Here is a 19,149-nt window from a genome sequence, read left to right on the forward strand (position 1 = left end):
TTGGTTTCTCAAAAAAATTTATTTTAAACTTCAAGATTTCTTGCTTGCAGTAGCAACCTGCAACAGAAAAAGAAGAAAAAGATCAGGATTAAGAGACATCGTCACATCAGTCAGGTTATTTCCTACACCCTGTCGCACCAAAATCCATGAGAAACAAATCAAGTGGAGAAACATTTAGGAGCCTTTCAGGTTCTGGACGTGATGTTTGCCAGGAGATTAAGAAAAACATTGGGGTCTACACCAAGATTGTTTTTGCTCATGCCACCAATGAGAAGCCAAGCATATAAACAGTGCCCTGGAAAGAGTCAAGAGTGCAGAAAACACAGCCAAGGCAAGCACAACACAAGAAAATCACGTTAACTCATCTGAATTCAGCTCATTAAGGGGATCAGGCAGAATAAAATGCCGCCATACGGCAGCCCAGCGAGCATGAAATTCAATCGGCTTGTTTACTTCCTCCAGCATCGGATTGGCGCACAGCGGTAGCTCGCAGGGAAATGGAGGACCAACAGAGGGGCGAAACGCAAGCGAAGGCTTTGGAGGGGATGTGCATGCATTTCCTTTCTCAAGATAGTACTGTGTCCACATATTAAATCAAAGCTACTGCAGTCAAAACTGAATTGTAAGGCCTTTTAAGTGAAAATAGGTTCATCACATTCAGAACCTGGATCTGCTCTCACTCATGCTGCATTTGTACAGCAACAATTTAATTCATGTGAATTCTGAGAACCACCATCTGTTGTACAGTATCTAACTAACTGCAGAAGCCCTACTTGACTAAATCGATAGCAATTTTTTAACCCACCTTTTTTGTTCAATGTTTTCTTTTTTTTTTACAAATGAAAAATCAAGTTGACAAATACAGCATTACAATAAGCAGCTTCTTACCTGCCCAGCAATTCTGTCCAGGTCTCTGGTCCCCTGAGGGGTCAGTCTACGCCCACTGGGAAATGGAAACAATGTTATATTGCGGTTTTTCCAACTAATTCTCAATTGTCACAACAACGTACATCAGGGGTCGGGTGTCAGAACCTTCTTTGAGGGCCACGGTGTCTCCGTTTGGCTCCAATTTGCCTCAACACACCTGCCTAGGAGTTTCTAGTACGCCTAGTATGGATGGGCATGATTAATCGACGATCGATTATTGATCATTAAGAATTTCATCGATCACGCTAATTTGTTATCGATTAATGTAGGTTGCGATGCGTAGTGAATTTCACTGTGTGGCAGCAATTACAAATTTTGCGCCATACTAAGTTACCTGCGAGTTTCTGTTTTGATTTGTAAAGAAGAATCATGAAGAGGGCACGGCCCGGGTTGGCCAAGTTAGCGCAGAGGTAACTGTGCATCGCGGCAACGTCAGTCCCCTCAGAGCGGGTGTTTTCAGCGACTGGACTGACGGTCACAGGTTGTGGCCCCAGATCATGTCAACATGCTTATCTTTCTCAACAAAAATCAGTAGACTGGTGCAGAAGTTGTATGCGAGTTGGCTATAACAGACTAGCTCGTGTCACATTTTTTTTTATATATGGTTGGGATGAGTCACCGAGTACTTAATTATAGAATATCGAATAGGTTGTGCGATTATTGTCTAAAAAAAAATCTCTCCATAATTCCGGTGCTGATGCAGTGGTGACACGTTCATATGTAAGGGTGGCGCTGCCAATAAAGCACCTAAAAGCAGTCACAAAGAACCGGCAAAAGTAATGATTATGAATATGTAAAATATAGAAAGGATACATTTTAATTGTTTATTAATAAACAAGTGTTTTCTGTGTCGGCTGCAAAGATGAAGTTGACGATGCTGACTCGCGATCTTCACCGTAGTGAACGCGCCGGAGAGAAATGCACATTTCATACGGATTACATAGTTTTCTTTCGTTTTGAATTGTTGTGTTTAAAAGTAGAGATATCAAGCGTTCTGTAGATAATAGATATATTTCTAAGGTCTGTGAGGATATGCTGAGTTTCGGTTCATTTATGTGACCAGCTGCACTTCAGGCGCCGGCACCTCCGTGTCGTGATTACCTATTGTCTGCTATGTTTACTTATTAAATACAGGCAATAATTTGTTGATGAAACATTGATTAAAATTAAGATACAATTAATACAAAACGAAATTCACTTTAAAGAAAGGCTTTGTGCTTTCTGTTTGAGGTCTGTGAAAGTTTTAAAGCAGTCTTTCAGGGAACTGTCACTTCCGTAACTTTTTTCCTCATAAATGCGAACACGAAAAATAAAATAAAATGAATATTTTATGTTCTGTGGAGAGCCAACCTCTGGACTCCTTAAGGGAGTATGATATATAAACAGAAGTTTCAATATATTAAATGCATTTTTTGATCATTTATATTTCAAGTTTTGACTGCAAATATCACGTCCATAGCGCTGGAATTGCCCAATTATAAATCTATCCTCAACTAGTTTTGTGGTTTAGGTCTACGTATTTTGTAATGTTAACTTAAAATATTAGGCTAATTTAAAGATGTGGTAGCACTAGCATTGGATCTGGACGGGAAGGATAACTATGGGAGTTGGAAGGTGTGTGTCGTGATTCTGCCTTCCCACACCATGACACAGGTTCGTGGATCCCGTTTTATATCGCGATTTCGGTTTTATATTGCGTATCGTTACAGCCCTATTTAACATGATTCTTTTTTTTATTATTTTGGAACAAACAAGGGTCTGTTTAAGAACGCCGGCTCGCAGCTGCAGGTTCCGCTGCTTTAGAGCACCACAGCGCATAGGCCTATATCTTCAAAGTTTAGGCTAACATCCAGTTTAACTGCCACAAGTTGATCTTGTAATAAAGATCTCATCAAGGAAAAACACGCTGTATTTTTGCATTTTTCATTTATAAAAAGTTAAATAAATAATAAATACGATTAATCGATAGTCGATTGTTAATTCTCCTGACGATCGACTAAGAAACTGTAATCGAATGCCCATCCCTAACGCCTAGTAATGATTAGCAAGTTCAGATGTGTTTAATTGGGGTTGGAGCCAAACTCTGCAGGACAGTGGCCCTCAAGGAGAAGGACTGGACACCACTAATATACAATACACTTCATTGCCTCCTTAGGAAAATTTGTCTTGGGCTTAGTGTTTATATAGATCATATAGTCAAAGGCAAGTCTGCAGTCTACTCACCCATTGGGGTCTTTCTCCACCATCTTAAGGCCCTCAAGGGCCTGGAGCACTTTACGGGCCACGTTCTTAGAACCCACGCTGAAGTGAGAGGGGCACACGCCATTCCTCTTACGCCCACCGTAGATCTTGGTCATAGAGCCCACGCCAACACCTCCACGCAGGTACAGGTGACGCACTGTAGAGGCTGAGAGAGGACAGAGAGTCAGAAGAGATTTATTCAGGGCAGTGAAGGACAACAGAAGGCAACATGCCAAGAAACCACCAAATGCAAGTCAGTTCAAACTCACAGCAAAAATGCAGCGCGCACAACTCTCTAATATCAGTACCCAACTATTCAAACTCAGCTAAATATACAGTGAGTCAAGTGGGATCTTTACTTGTTTCAGAAAGTCTAATCATTTTCTCGGCACACACCAGAACCTGCTGACACATTAACAGGACAAGGTCGTTAATAATCGAGCCCAATCCTGACAATTGCTTGCTTTTACCATCCATTGTTTTCCACCAGATTCTCAGAGTAAACATTAAAAAGCCACTAAACTTTGTCATCATTTGAAAAACATGACATTTGTGCTTACAGCACAAAGCATTCAAACGGATCATCGACCACAAAACAGCAAAACAAAGTTAACCACACTAAAGGGGGACGTACACTGAGTTCAGACACTCGGGAGGTTGTGAGCTTAACATTAGTCGCGTCAAAGCAGCTAGAACAGTACGACTGTACTGCACGCCAAACTTTAACGTTTGAAAATAATCGGGAGGTGCTCATAACGTACTCTACTCGTATTTTCGCTCACACAATGAAATGCGCCCAGAACTCAAAAGATTTCCATGCAAATTCTCCAGAGAGAAAAAAAAAGTGTTTTATTTGCATACCGAAAAGTTGGACAAGCAGTTCAATGCCTTCATTGCTCAAAACGCACGTTAACATAAAATGTAAACTTGCAATTTATGTGCCGAGTAGCATTAATGCTGTAAAAATATTTATATAATACAATAAGTCTGATTAAACCACAAACATTCATTTGATATGAAGGCAAGCATTTGATTATGCATTTTATAACAGTGTTCATAATTTTTGGCAAAATGTGACTCAAATTTAAACTGAACAATTCTTGCGGCCATCTCAAATAATTGCGATTGGATCAAAAAAACACAATCAGATGATTAATCAATCATGACAGACCTATATATATTACTATCCATTTGTTATATTGTTTTATATACACACACCACTGCTTGCCACTCATTTCTGAACCATTTACATCACACTTACTGAGAACAATAAATCATATTTAACATTTCTAACACTTCTACGTTCACACGGTCAGTCCAAATCCGATATGAATCTGATCTAAAATTATTGATGTCTACACTGTGTATCGGAACTGTTCAGATCCGATTTGTGTGAATCAGGTGTGTTTGATTAAGGAGACAAAGAAAATGTGCAGTGTTGGGTGTCCTTTTCAAAAGCAGGTTTGGGAAACACTACACTATATCATCGTCCATCGCGATGGCTGACAGACATTACGATGTTGAGCCGGCATCGAACCACATATGGTTTTCCGGATTTCAAACCACAAATGAATGTAGCTTGAAACATTTGTAAAAATCATATTTCATGTGATTTTTTTGCCGTTCACACTGCTAAATTGATCGGATATGCACAAAAATCACATTTGGACTGACAGTCTGAACATAGCCCATGTATTCAATAGCATATTAAAATGATAAACAATCATTAAACTTTAGTATTGAGAACACATGCATACCAGTCATGTCTATTGTCAATAATGATACTTGGTAAAGAATAACTAAATATAAAAGCTAAAATTACACTGGCTTTTGACAAATGAAGACACTTACAAGACTTAATAAAAAATATATTGCAGAAAGGTTAAAGGATAATTCCGGTATTTAACACCTTGAGTCTATATTGTAGTTTGTTTTGGATGAACAAGAGTGGTGGACAACATTTTTTTGACAATGGTTCCTCTCTCGAGTTTTTGACTATAATAGATTTGGCCATGGACCCATTTAACACTGGAGTCAATGGGCATGTCCGAAAATGTCATTAAAACAGCCAATAATGTTCGTTTACAAAACTGTTAAACTCACCGAGTGGTTAGTGGTGTTCGTTGATGATAAACAATATATCGTCGCAATATATGATTCCAATCCGTTTATTTTGCTATAGTGGAACTATTTTTTCAGACACTTCACAACCGTGTAACTTCCGCTCAATATTTGAATCTGAAGCGTTAGCACACTCCCGACCACTTGATGGCGATAACTGATGTTTATGTCTCGCGGGACACTCACGGTCACAGTCGAATTCAACTTCATATTACAAGTAACAATTAATGAAGGTTGTTTGTTTATTTCGCTTACTCTCCCGGAGCACAGTTGCTCTGCTCGCTAGCCTTATGAGAAACGGAAGCGAGCAAAAAGACTACATTGACAAAATGTAAACAGCCCCCTTTCCGTTAGCGCATTTATATTAACGAGCACTCAGTCCTTCAACAGAATTCAATGGGATTTTACAAAATGACGCATAAAACACGACAGAAACTGTATTTCGCAACACTTTTTGTTTCTGGAACATCAACTAACATCACTAATCACTCGGTGAGTTGCACAGTTTTGAAAACTAATGTTAAAGGTTGTTTTAATGACATTTTCAGACATGCCCATTGACTCCAATGTTAAATGGGTCCATGGCCAATTCTATTATAGTCAAAAACTCGAGAGAGGAACCATTGTCAAAAAAATGTTGTCCACCACTCTTGTTCATCCAAAACAAACTACAATATAGATTCAAGGTGTTAAATACCGGAATTATCCTTTAAGTGTGGTACATGGCTGAAGTTGACAAAGGCAACGTTCTACAATGTCTGAGTTTCGAGCATCTTTTTCAATGTTATGCATGTCCAAGAGCTCTTGAAAAAGAAATGGCACTCACCAGCTCTGACGTAGAACCAGTTCTCATCGCAGGGAGCTAGCTCTTTATGCTTGGCCAGCTTAACAATATCAACCCAGTCTGGCACCTTCAGCTTCCCCGACCTGTCAAAACAACAGGCTACAAATTAAACTACAGTATAACTTATACAACCCCAAAAGGGAGTCTAAAAAAAAACTTATGGACGAATACAATCAACACTGAACAAACAGTTAAACTGACTTCTTGAGGAAGGCTGCCAGCGCACGGACAAACTCCTGCTGGTTGACGTCTTTCACGGTTACACCACCGCCTGGCATCTGAAAATGATAATCAATACTAAATGTAAGTCACATATAGGCCTAATTTACAGTTTCCTTTAAAAAGAGCAAGTCACATGTAAAACGATTAGCTAGCTAACGTTATTAGCTAATACGAAAATGAGCTACACATATAAGAAAGCCTGCAGAGAAAAAACAAACATCGTTATTAATAATAGACTAAATTCAATCTTAAGCTTAAGTGTTCGGTTTTGAGTTTCTGAGTGTATGTGTGTTTTATTAACGGCGTTAGCAATACGGCTAACGACCACGTTAATACCGAAGAGGGAAAAATGTACACAAACAAGCTCTATTGACTAGCAAATAAATGATAAGACCGGTGTTTTAGACCATGTAATTACTATTTTTTTATTACTGTTAACTCGCGGTATTTTTAACGCAGTTAAGTAAAGTAATGCATGCGGAGTAGACCAGGCCTCAATACGACTGCATGGGCGCAGCCATTGGAACACCGGGGATTCTTAGCATGCGATCTAATTTTATTTTATTTTTAAACTAAGAGTCTCGTTTCAGCGTCATTTTGTTGAGATTCGGTGTTAATATGATTACTGCTACATTACAAGTTGGAAATAGGATCAAACTAGTGACACAAATGCATAAAAGTCACTTTATAACCTAGAAAGATACGGAGTATGATTTACCTTGCTTGTGGACAGCAAAACGAAGAGGGACGTGCAGGGTTTCCAAGGCGTGTTAACAGGGGCTGGTCGCGTTTGTTATCGCGAGATTTGAACATGGTGCAGTGAGACAGTCAGGGCCTGTGCACATGTTGGGGTCTATTAAGAATGTTTTGTAAACAAACAAAAAACGTAAATCTAAATATAACATTTTAGTGTAATTTAGTATAATAGGCTATATGTGTTCACTGGGCACAGATACATAAACATAAGTGTTTAAAAGCTTTCGGTTTCCATTTCTACCTACAAAGTACACTTAAATTTGAGACAAACATTTTGTCAAACCATTTACTAAAAAATCAACATAAATGTTCTATAACAGAGAGAATCACACTGGGATGGCAAGTTTTAGTCAAGGGGAGGGGGAAACAGTAGGCCTACCGTTAAAGCAGGACCCACAGAACCATTTTTAGGGATAACTTATCAGGGCTGCGTTTCCCAAAAGCATCATAAGCCTAAGTTGGTCGTAGAGACCATTGGTGGCAATTGTTCTACGATCAACTTATGCTCACAATGCTTTTGAGAAATGTGGCCCTGGTCATTTTGCTTAAAAAAAACTATTCATTTCTATAAGGTCAGTCATGCAGTCAGAAAACTCATCTCAACTTTCCCTTATTAAACCTTCAAGGAAAAAAATACATAGATTGTTTTTCACCATCTTAAACTTATGAAGTGAGTGAAATTTGCTATACTGTCCACAAATTTTATCCAAATTTAAATGTATTTCTGTTATGAATCCATCATTGTGCTAAATCTATCTTAATACTCAGCCACATTCACAAGTGCTTGTGTAGACAGTGATTATGACCATAGCAACAACACTGTAAAAAAAAAATTACATCCCCAAGTCAAAATTTTCTAGTGACTGCAATCATGATAACATCTAAATTTTTCACTTAGTCTGACAAATTATTTCTCATTGAGCCAATGTTAACAGACTATTGCAACAATTAATTCAATTTATTTTACAGAATTTCACTTGGGCCAATTTAAAAATTTAGATGTGACCAGTCACTTGAATATTTTGACTTGGAGAGGTAAAAAAACAAAATTGCAGTGAAGGAACATGAATACCAAATTAACAAATGTCACTTTTTAGTTATATTTTTTTGACAAACAAACATGAGTTGAATGTATAAGAGTGGTTCTCTTACGTAGAGTTCTCTCGTACTGCGTCGAAAGAACGCTACGGGAAAGTATTTCTTTGTCGAGATTGAAGCCTAAAAATTAATCCTTAATTTTGTAAACATGTAAAACGCTTTTCTGTAGCATACAACCCTAGGCGGAGCAATATCGCTCACCCATTGGCTGCTCCGCCAGAAAAGCACAGCCTATGCGAGGCCAGAGACGCTGACCAATGAGGGCGCTTCGCGCCCATTCTGCGTCATCTCCCGCCGAAACAGGCGTGGCCTAGGTCTATAAATACGAGCATAGCTGTCTAACACACCGATTTTTCTTAATTCACGAAGCTGCACGCATCGTTGGATTGGATTCGAGCCGCCACAGCCGTCTGAAACAAGCACCTCAGCAGGACGCGCCTCTTACCTGAAGCCGCTGGTCATCGCCGCCTTCAGCCGCCGTTCCCTGCTGCGCTTCTCCGGCGTGGAATATCCTTTACATTATGTGTGTGTGTTTTGTGTGTGTGTTCGCCATCGCGACACACAGTTTTTCCACCACTAAAAGAGCCGAGCGTCTTTTTCAAGATGCCTCGCACCTCCTGTGGCTCGTGTAGAGCCCCGCTCAGCGACGGGGACCACGTGCTTTTGTTTCCTGCCTGTAAGGATCACGCAGCTTCAGCTCTCGTCGATGGCGGCTGCCATCACTGTGATTGGATGCCTACGGTGACTCTGCGGACTCGCCTGGGGTTCATTACTGAAGCTGCATCTTTCCGCCCGCTGCAGTGCCGCGCCGTGAAAAGCGCCGTGCTCAGCGGAGCCCGGAACCTCCCTCCACCACGAGGTGCTCGCCGCTGCTGCCGCCAGCTTCTCCGCCCGCTTCGCTGGACTCTCTGACCGACGGACAAGGGCCGCTGTGTGCCGCCGCGTCCGTCATGGACGAGGAAGGTGAAACCGCGTCTGTGTAGGACGACTGCTATTCTCTCCTCGCTTCGGGTAGCAAGGGATGGGCGAGCTCCGAGGATCTCCCCTCCCCCGCCGCTCGTGAGCGTCGACGGAGAAAGACCAGCATCGATGCGCTTACCGGCTGGATGGCTGCTTTTCTGCAGAGGAACGTACGTTACCGTCCTCAAGACCCGCGCCTTTTTCTTCCTGAATTCACGAAGAAATCGCGGAGTCCCGGAAAGCCCCGTTTTCAGCCAGGATGCGCACTTCTGCTTCGAGGAAAGCTAACGTTACAGTGTTAAAATCCCGCCGCGGCCGGATTTCACTAAAATGTCTCGCTCGCACAGTCCCAACATACGCGACCGTGCCAGTGTATTTTGCAGTCACCAAATCGGCATCATGGCCCGTTTGCCTGCACACAAACGCCGTTTTCACGACGCCCCAGGTAAATCTGAAAATGTATTTTCTGGTGTCCCGGCCACGGCCGATGGTGTAATGTGTGTATCCGTAATGCCCACGACTCAGTGCCCATTCGTACACACAAGCACAGCCCTACACAACAGGGCTTGCACACATAAAATCGACTCTGTCGATTGTGCGTCACATGTAAGTTAGTGAACGTGCCCGCTTTTCAGTGCCCACAATCACTACACACTGTATGTCCCGTGGTTTCTGTAAAAACGAAACGAATGCACGGTCAGTCGGTTCTGATAGACAGTACTCTCTGTGCTACACGGTGTCCCGGCCACAGCCGATGATGTAATGTGTGTAACTGTATGCCCACGACCAGTGCCCATTCGTACACACAATACAGGGCTTGCACACATAAAATCGACTCTTTCGATTGTGCATCATATGTAGTGAGCGTGCCCGCTTTCAAGTGCCCACAATCACTACAAGCTACATGTCACACGTTTTCTATGAAACGAAACCGATGCACGGTCAGTCAGTTCTAATAGACAGTACTCCCCAGTGCTATAAATGTACCCGCGTTCACGCACCCACATTTATTCTCAAACATGCCGAGCCGTACGGGGCTCGCACCGCGCGCTCTCTCTCTCAGCTGCCCGCTCGATTAAGCGCGCCCCCGCATCACGCTGCAATGGCGCCCATGTTACAGCACACGACTGCTCTCGTGTCGCCGCCATTTCGCGACCAGAGCCCGGTTTTTCAACCCGTGCAAGCACAGCCCCGTACAACACAGGGTCTGCACACATAAAATCGACTCATGCCGATTGTGCTTTACATGTAGTGAGCGTGCCCACTGTCCAGTGCCCACAACCACTACACACTGCACGTTCCGCGTTTTCTGTAAAAACGAAACTAACGAACGGTCAGTCAGTACACAAACACAGTGTCCCCGGTGTTATAAATGTGCCCGCCACCAAGCGCCCACGTTTATTCACAATTATAACGAGCCCTACGGGGCTCGCCCCGCGCGCTCTCTCTCAACTCAGAGAGCCGAGCGCGCGCGGGATGCATACTGTGTTAAACATGCCCCCCGCCTCACACGCCACGGCGTCCATGTTACAGCACACGGTTGCTCTCGTGTCGCCGCCATTTCGCGACCAGGGCCCAGATTACATTCAACCCCTAGTCACACGTGCAGATGCATGGGAAAGACTTCCCGGGGTCTCAGAATGGGTGCTAGAGACTATAAAAAGAGGCTATTCGCTACAGTTTCATCGACGCCCTCCCCGTTTCACGGAGAAAGTCGAATCCACGGTAAAAACAGAAGTAGCACACCTACTTCGAGCCGAAATAGCGAAGCTATTGAGCAAAGGGGCCATAGAGCCTTTATCTCAAGCTCAAAGCGAAGGGGGTTGGTACAGCAGATATTTCCTGGTACCCAAGAAAGACGGGGGTCTCAGACCCATTTTGGATCTAAGACGTCTGAACAAAGCGCTAGCAAGGCGAAAGTTCAGAATGCTCACGACCAGAAAAATCCTCGCGCAGATTCGCCGAGGAGACTGGTTTATGGCGATAGATCTGAAAGACGCGTATTTTCACATACAAATTGCGTCACGTCACAGGCGATTTTTGAGATTCGCCTTCGAGGGCCGGGCATATCAGTACACAGTCCTGCCATTCGGCCTATCCCTAGCACCTCGTACATTTACAGTGTGCATGGACGCGGCGCTGGCACCCCTGAGACTCCGAGGCATTCGAGTTCTGAACTATTTGGACGATTGGCTGATTCTGGCTCAATCGCCTTCAGAACTCGCTCACCACAAGACACTAATACTCGATCACCTCGAGTGCTTAGGTCTGAGAGTCAATTGGGAGAAAAGTTCACTGTTTCCCAGTCAAAGGGTCTCCTTTTTAGGACTGGATCTGAACTCGCTGTCTATGACAGCACAGCTGTCATCACAGCGCAGGCAGGAAACCCTGCAAATGGCGAAATCCTTCTGCAGCGGCCATTTAGTGCCGCTCAAGAGATTTCAGAAAATGCTAGGCCTCATGGCCTCAGCCTCAGCGGTACTGCAGCTGGGCCTGCTGCGCATGCGCCCACTGCAGTTCTGGTTGAAAGCGCGCGTACCGCGCCGAGCATGGTTGCACGGTCGTTATCGCCTCAAGGTCAATCAGGAATGCATTTCAGCCCTGACACCATGGAGAGCGTCAGACTGGTACCGGTCAGGTGTAAGCCTGGGGACTTCCTCGAGCCTGAAGGTGGTGTCCACGGACGCGTCCACCTCAGGCTGGGGAGCACTGCTCGACGGCAGACCGTTCTTTGGCCAGTGGCCAGAACGAGCCAAACTACCGCACATAAACTGCCTGGAAATGATGGCGGTGGACTTTGCGCTGAGGCGTTTTTGTCCCCGGATAAAAGGGCACCACGTCCTGGTCCGTTCGGACAACATGTCGGTAGTAGCCTACATAAACTGCCAGGGGGGCGTGAAATCCCGAAACCTATTCAGGTTAGCGGAACGCATACTGGTATGGGCCCAGCACAACCTGCGCTCGTTGAGAGCAATGCATGTGCCAGGCCACCTGAATGTAGGCCCAGACAGACTCTCACGGAACAATGTTCCGACGGGAGAGTGGTCTCTACACACACAGACAGTGCGTCTGCTGTGGAAAACGTTCGGCAGAGCGGAAATAGACCTGTTTGCAAACCAGGAAAACGCTCACTGCCCAGAATTTTTTTCGAAGAGCACGAACGCGCTGGCCAGTGTCTGGCCCCGCCGTCCGCTCTATGCTTTTCCCCCTGTCTCACTCCTGCCTCAAGTGCTGGAGCGGATCAAGGAAAGCGGATGCTCGGTGCTACTAGTCGCTCCATACTGGACGAATCAACCCAGGTTCCCAGTTTTGATGCGACTGAAGAGTACTGCCCCGTGGCCGGTTCCAGTGAGGAGAGACCTCCTCTCGCAGGCCAAGGGCTCGATTTTGCATCCTCGCCCGGAGCTCTGGTCCCTACACGTATGGGCCATAAACGGGTACCCGCTAACCTCCCAAAGGGAGTGTTAGACACGATCGAACAGGCTAGGGCTCCGTTCTACTAGACGGCTCTACGCTTCCAAATGGTCGGTGTTCTCTGGCTGGTGCTCAGACCAAGGTCTGTCACCGCTTCAGTGCGGGGAAACGGAGATTCTCTCCTTCCTCCAAGAACTGTTGGATAAGGGAAGAACCCCATCCACGCTCAAAGTCTATGTGGCTGCCATATCAGCGTTCGTTAATCCAACGCTTGGCCATTCACTGGGCAGAAACGACCTGGTGGTCCGTTTCCTTAGAGGAGCCAGGAGGTTAAACCCTCCAAGGCCTCCTTCAGTCCCCGTTTGGGACCTTTCTACAGTGTTGAACGCTATGAAAGGGGCCCCTTTCGAGCCTATTCACTCAGTTGACATGAAACACCTGTCTTTCAAGACGTGTTTCTTCTGGCTCTCGCTTCAGTGAAGCGTGTGGGGGATTTGCAAGCGCTCTCAGTTAGAGCTTCTTGTATGGAGTTCGGGCCAAACGACTCTGTAGTCGTGTTGAAACCGAAGCATGGGTACGTACCTAAGTCCCTCAACACACCGTTCAGGGCTCAGGTCATCTCCCTGTCGGCCCTGCCGGCCTCGGAGGACGGAAATAGCTCCCTTTGCCCGGTCAGGGCATTAAGAGCTTATGTGTCCCGCTCTGCTGTTTTTCGACAGACGGAGCAGCTCTTTGTTTCGTTCAGTGGGCGCTCTAAAGGGCGAGCCGCGACGAAACAGAGTCTATCTCGATGGGTAGTGGATGCCATTGTGCTAGCCTACGCATCTAGAGGTTTGGAATGCCCCCTGGGCATCAGAGCACATTCTACGAGAGGCATGGCCTCTTCGTGGGCTTGGTATAGTGGAATCTCGCTACAAGATATCTGTATGGCGGCAGGCTGGGCCTCCCCGTCTACATTTATACGGTTCTATAACCTAGAGGTTCCTGCGCTGCAGGCTAAACTGCTCTCGGTCTAGAAGACTATGTTTTAGTGTTCCTGCCCCGCGTTGCGGCCCAGGTCACTTCAATGTTTAAGCATCACTCACTGACATGGTGTCCCATGAGCATGCTATTACCCCTCATATATATATTTTATATTTCATATATATGTTATTATGCCCTTAGAGGCACTACTATAAAGGGATGATGCTATTTTAGCCGCTCTCCCTATACTTCTTGGGGTAGGCACTTGTATGCCAGGGCGCGCGCGCCCTTAGGTGTCTGTGTCGGTCCAAGAGCACGCACGGCGTTTTACATGGGGTTCCCGTAGCGTTCTTTCGACGCAGTACGAGAGAACTCTACGTAAGAGAACGTACTCGGTTACTAACGTAACCTCGGTTCTCTCTAGGAGAGGGAACGAGTACTGCGTCTCATGCCGTGCGTGCCCACGCTGCGTCGCTTTCGTGACGAAAATCGGTGTGTTAGACAGCTATGCTCGTATTTATAGACCTAGGCCACGCCTGTTTCGGCGGGAGATGACGCAGAATGGGCGCGAAGCGCCCTCATTGGTCAGCGTCTCTGGCCTCGCATAGGCTGTGCTTTTCTGGCGGAGCAGCCAATGGGTGAGCGATATTGCTCCGCCTAGGGTTGTATGCTACAGAAAAGCGTTTTACATGTTTACAAAATTAAGGATTAATTTTTAGGCTTCAATCTCGACAAAGAAATACTTTCCCGTAGCGTTCTTTCGACGCAGTACTCGTTCCCTCTCCTAGAGAGAACCGAGGTTACGTTAGTAACCGAGTACGTTCTCTTACGAGAGTTCTCTCGTACTGCGTCGAAGACGCTACGGGAAAGATTCTTTCTCGAGATATTGAAGCCAAAAAATTAATCCTTAATTTTGTTATTAATGTAAAACGCTTTCAGCAGCCTTAGGCGGAACAGCTTGCGCGCCCATTGGCTGTTCTGCTGGAAAAGCAGCAGCCTATGCGAGGCCCCCAGTGACGCTTGACCCAATGAGGACGCTTCGCGCCCTCTGCGTCACGTCCCGCCGAAACGGGCGTGGCCTAGGCCTATAAATTCTCGAGCGGGCTGCTCCACACTGATTTTCTTTACTTCAGCGAAGCTCCCGCATCGTTGGAATCTGGATACAAGCCACCACAGCCGTCGAGAAAGCACCTCTGCAGGACGCGCCCTTCTCTGAAGCCGCTGGTCATCACCGCCTTCAGCTGGCGTTCCCTGCGACGCTATCAGGCGTGGATTTATATCCTTTACATTGTGTGTGTGTTTTGTGTGTGTGTTCGCCGTCGCGTCACACATTTTTTCCACTCACAAAAGAGCACGAGCGTCTTTTTAAAGATGCCTCGCACCTCCTGCGGCTCGTGCAGAGCCCCACTCGTCGACGGGGACCACCACGTGCTGTGTGTTTCCTGCATGGGTGAAGAGCATGCAGCTATCGCACTCGGTGATGGCGGATGCCATCACTGCGACATGATGCCTATGGCGACTCTGCGGACTCGCCTAGCATCGCTCGCCGAAGCTGCACTTCCGCCCGCCACGGTGCCACGCCGTAAAAAGCGCCGCGCCCAGCGGGTCCCGGAACCTCCCTCCACCGCGAGAAGCTATGTGAATGCATAGGTTATTCGTATTTTTCCGCTGTTTGTAAACAAACTGACTTTCTTCAACATTTCGGTAGTGAGAGCTGAACATGGCCTTTGATTTTCAACAGACCATTTAAAGTTTTTACACATTTCATGCAGTGAAATAGAAGCTAACATTCAAAAATGGGTTTTCACAGCAATGCCATATTAGGTGTAAAGATACCTGAAAACCATACAGTAAAAGTACAGATACCTTACAATGAAAATGACTCCATTACAAGTCACAAGTCACCAATTCCAATACGATTTAAGTAAAAGTATTTGAGATTCTGATTTGAACAGTATTTTACCTGTGCTGAATACTCAAAGATGCACTACCCCAACACCTAAGAGACATGCCAGTGAAGAACTGAAGAAACAGTTGATTTGTGAGGAGAGCAACCACATATTTATTTTCTAAATAAATAAAAAAACTGAACACCTGAAAATTGCAATAAATCAAGGTCGACACAACAGAATCTTAAATGTCTACAAACACTCAAGTGCTCAAAAGGGTGTAAAAGAACCTATTCCTAAAAGGACTATTTATTTTTTGTGATTTTTTTTTTCCAGGTCATTAAATTGTTTGGAGCATAAGAAATTTAATAAAGAAATAGAATTTCAATATTTTTGAATATATATATATATATATATATATATATATATATATATATATATATATATATATATATATATATATATATATATATATATATATATATATTTATTCCTGTGTTATGCTGTATGTCGTCTGCAGAGGACACCATGCATGATCCATTTATGAAAATTAAACGACATGAACAGGCAAAGACAATGTGTGGGGTTTTTTTCTTTATTCACCTACACATTTTTAGGTTTCAAAGTTGTATCCAAACTTGGTATAAAGATGATTGTTTGTTTGTTTATTGGTTTATTTAAGAGGGGACAGTGCAATTTCATTAAACACATGAACAAAAATGGTTAAAAAAGCCAGAATTAGCCAAAAGGTATCTGTAGTCCTTACATACATGGTAGTTATGTAACCATGTTATGAAATACATAATGAATTGTTTGATTTACCATTTTACTTTATACTATTCATTTAAACATGGCCAGCATGGCTATATATGCCATTCCCATTCTATGCAATGCATCCACTAAAACTAATTTGCATATTAATGTGTTCTTGGGGCAACATATCATGGAAAAAGGCGTGTAATAATGGGAGTACTAATTGGGAATATTTTCATAAGAATATTGATTCATAATTAATTTCCCTATTCTCATCTCTAAAATGCCTGGTATGCCATGATGTAAGTCCTATGTCCTACAGAGGTCATGTATGAAATCAATGCTCTGTGTTGTAACAGAAAGTCATATTCAACTCCATAACGTTTCCCTGACATGTTGATTTCTGACAAACAATTTAAAAATGAGTCAGTTTTAAATGATAATTACAAAATATTAAAAATTTCCATAAGATAAGTTTTTTTTTCATAAAAAAGTTAGGTGCCATGCAAAATGTAAGGAGTAATTGCATTACTCATTATAAATGTATTGGAGTAAAGCGTAAGCTATTTACTCTTATTTACAAATGTAGCCAAGTAGAGAGTTAAAGTTGCTAACAGTAACTAATTACTCAAATACTTTACACCATTAAATAATTATTTTGGGGTCACCTTTAAGTAAACAGTTCTTAAAATATATTCTTAGCGGAGAAAATTTTAATAAGAAGGAGAAGAACCTTTTATTCAATGGACAGGTTCCATGATGGAAAATAAATATTATAATTTTTTTGGTACATGGCTTCGTCTGCCTTCTGCAACATGGAAATCAGCCGCAGCCTGCTGATAGACATGCATGTTGCAGAACTGAAGGTCATTCACTCTAAAAAATTAAAAGGTTATTTTATTTATAACATGATGCAGCTGGCGTCTTGATCAATCCAGCATGCCCACCACTGCATCCGTCCATCTCTCTAGACCAGGGGTGTTCAATCCTGCTCCTGGAGGGTCCACGTCATGCAGAGTTTAGCTCCAATACACCTGCCTGGAAGGGTCTGAGTCTGAAGACCTTGATTAGCTGGTCCATGTGTGTTTAATTAGGGTTGGACTTAAAAGATTAGTTCACTTCAGAATGAACATTTCCTGATAATTTACTCACCCCCATGTCATCCAAGATATTCATGTCTTTCTTTCTTCAGTCGAAAAGAAATTAAGGTTTTTGAGGAAAACATTCCAGGATTTTTCTCCATAGTGGACTTCAACGGTTATCAACGGTTTGAAGGTCCAAATTGCAGTTTCAATGCAGCTTCAAAGGGCTACACGATCCCAGCCGAGGAATAAGGGTCTTATCTAAAAAAACGATCGGCCGTTTTATAAAAAAGGGGTCTTTTAACAATAGGAGTTCATAATTTCTCATTATAGCCCAAGTATAGAACATCTTATATGGCAAATTGCATGGAACACAATGGGGGTCATGTTGACCCCTAACACAAAAGGTATACCCATTTTTTCAACACAACAGGAGGGCCAGAATACTTTTCTAACCTTAAGACTGTCTTGTGAAGTTCAACAGACATCTTGTATATTAGTACAGTCTGTTTTTTCCTCAAAGAAAGGCAATGATGCAGCCTTACTGAACCATGCAGAAATCTATAATTTCATACCCTGCTGAGAACTGAATTAGCTCATGTGCATCAACACCTAAACTCCCAAACAGATAAGCGCTTCCTCTCCCCTTCATTCTTCTTTCTACCCAATCATTCCTGCCATATCTGTTTACTTTAGATAGAGCCATGGCGTGCGTAAATCGATGCTGGTGCATGTCAGCCGCAGACTGTGCATTTCTAAGTGTGTATATGTGAGCTGGGGTCTTTATGTGTTCCTGAATGAGATTGATGTTTGTTTATGGTGGCGATGCTGCCCTTTGTACTGGCCAAATGGAATGGGCAGTTCTGCTCACACATTTGAATGGATTGATAAGCCTGCACACACTGTATTGAACAGTGTGGAGTTGTGGTAAAAATGGTTTATGGTTATGCGTTCACTCCGTCCATTAGCACATTTCACCCACGAAGCGTGTGAGAGGAATTAACATTGGTTGACAGACATAAATCCCAGAGCTGACAGATTCATATTTATCTTCGCGCCTAATAACGGTAATTACAACAACTCTTTTCTCTTTTTATTCAATTGTAAACGTGTTGGTTTATTAATTAACACATTTCCTGTTCCTTTCGCCAGAGGAGGACCGTGAATCCACGAGTGCTTGTTGTATCATTGGGCTCGTAGTTGATTAGCTGGAGAAATTAATTGTGTGGAGAGTGAAATGCAGAAGCATTACAATGAGAGCAGCACAATGAGACGACTTCTAACTTTTACATGATTAATTATTTCAGTTCAATCAATTTGTTCGAGTGAGGAAAACAATGAAAGAAGCGCAGGCCCATGCGAGGAGCACTGGATTTCGAGATTCCGCAATCATTTTTCATTAGCCTACTATGAAGCACTCACAGGCATTCTCCGACTGATTACTGTCAGTGGCTGTTGAAAAGGTCAAACTCATTATGATAAAACAGACAGGTGGCCTATTGAAGCATTTCGGGGAATATTTTAACAGCTATTTTATGACGCAAATATGTATTTCCCATTGTCTGGGCACAAAATGAAATAACCTGTCTGTCAGAGCAGCGTTGCAAGTAGGCTACGTGATCGGGTTGTCACAGCGGCGGTATCAGCTGCTTGTGACTTTTCAGGATTTTCACAGTTTAGACTGTGAACACATCCGCCGTGTGGAGGCATCTGCCACAACAATCTCTTCTAACCTTTTCAATGGAGTGTGAACTTCAAATGCCAGGAATATCTTGTCTTTTATTGTCTTGCATCCAGCTTGTTTAAATTAAATTGTTAAGCCACTCTTGAATTAGTTCGTAATTATTATCATCATCATCTCCCTTCTCTCTTAGGGGTC

The 19,149-nt window shown here is 43.6% G+C and overlaps 1 protein-coding gene across 1 annotated transcript; it reads right to left on the reverse strand.

Annotated features, from left to right (window-relative positions):
- On the reverse strand, positions 1 to 7,190 carry rps19 (ribosomal protein S19). The gene is made up of 6 exons (XM_079625087.1): positions 7,074 to 7,190; positions 6,335 to 6,411; positions 6,116 to 6,216; positions 3,151 to 3,334; positions 889 to 943; positions 1 to 57 (listed from the first exon to the last, which is right to left on the reverse strand). Exons 2-6 carry the CDS (start codon positions 6,409 to 6,411, stop codon positions 31 to 33), a joined length of 444 nt encoding a protein of 147 aa, XP_079481213.1. The 5' UTR covers positions 7,074 to 7,190; the 3' UTR covers positions 1 to 30.
- Between the last annotated feature and the right edge of the window lie 11,959 nt (positions 7,191 to 19,149).

This window comes from Phoxinus phoxinus (genome assembly GCF_949152265.1).
Source record: "Phoxinus phoxinus genome assembly, chromosome: 10".
In the NCBI taxonomy this organism is placed as follows: Eukaryota; Metazoa; Chordata; class Actinopteri; order Cypriniformes; family Leuciscidae; genus Phoxinus; species Phoxinus phoxinus.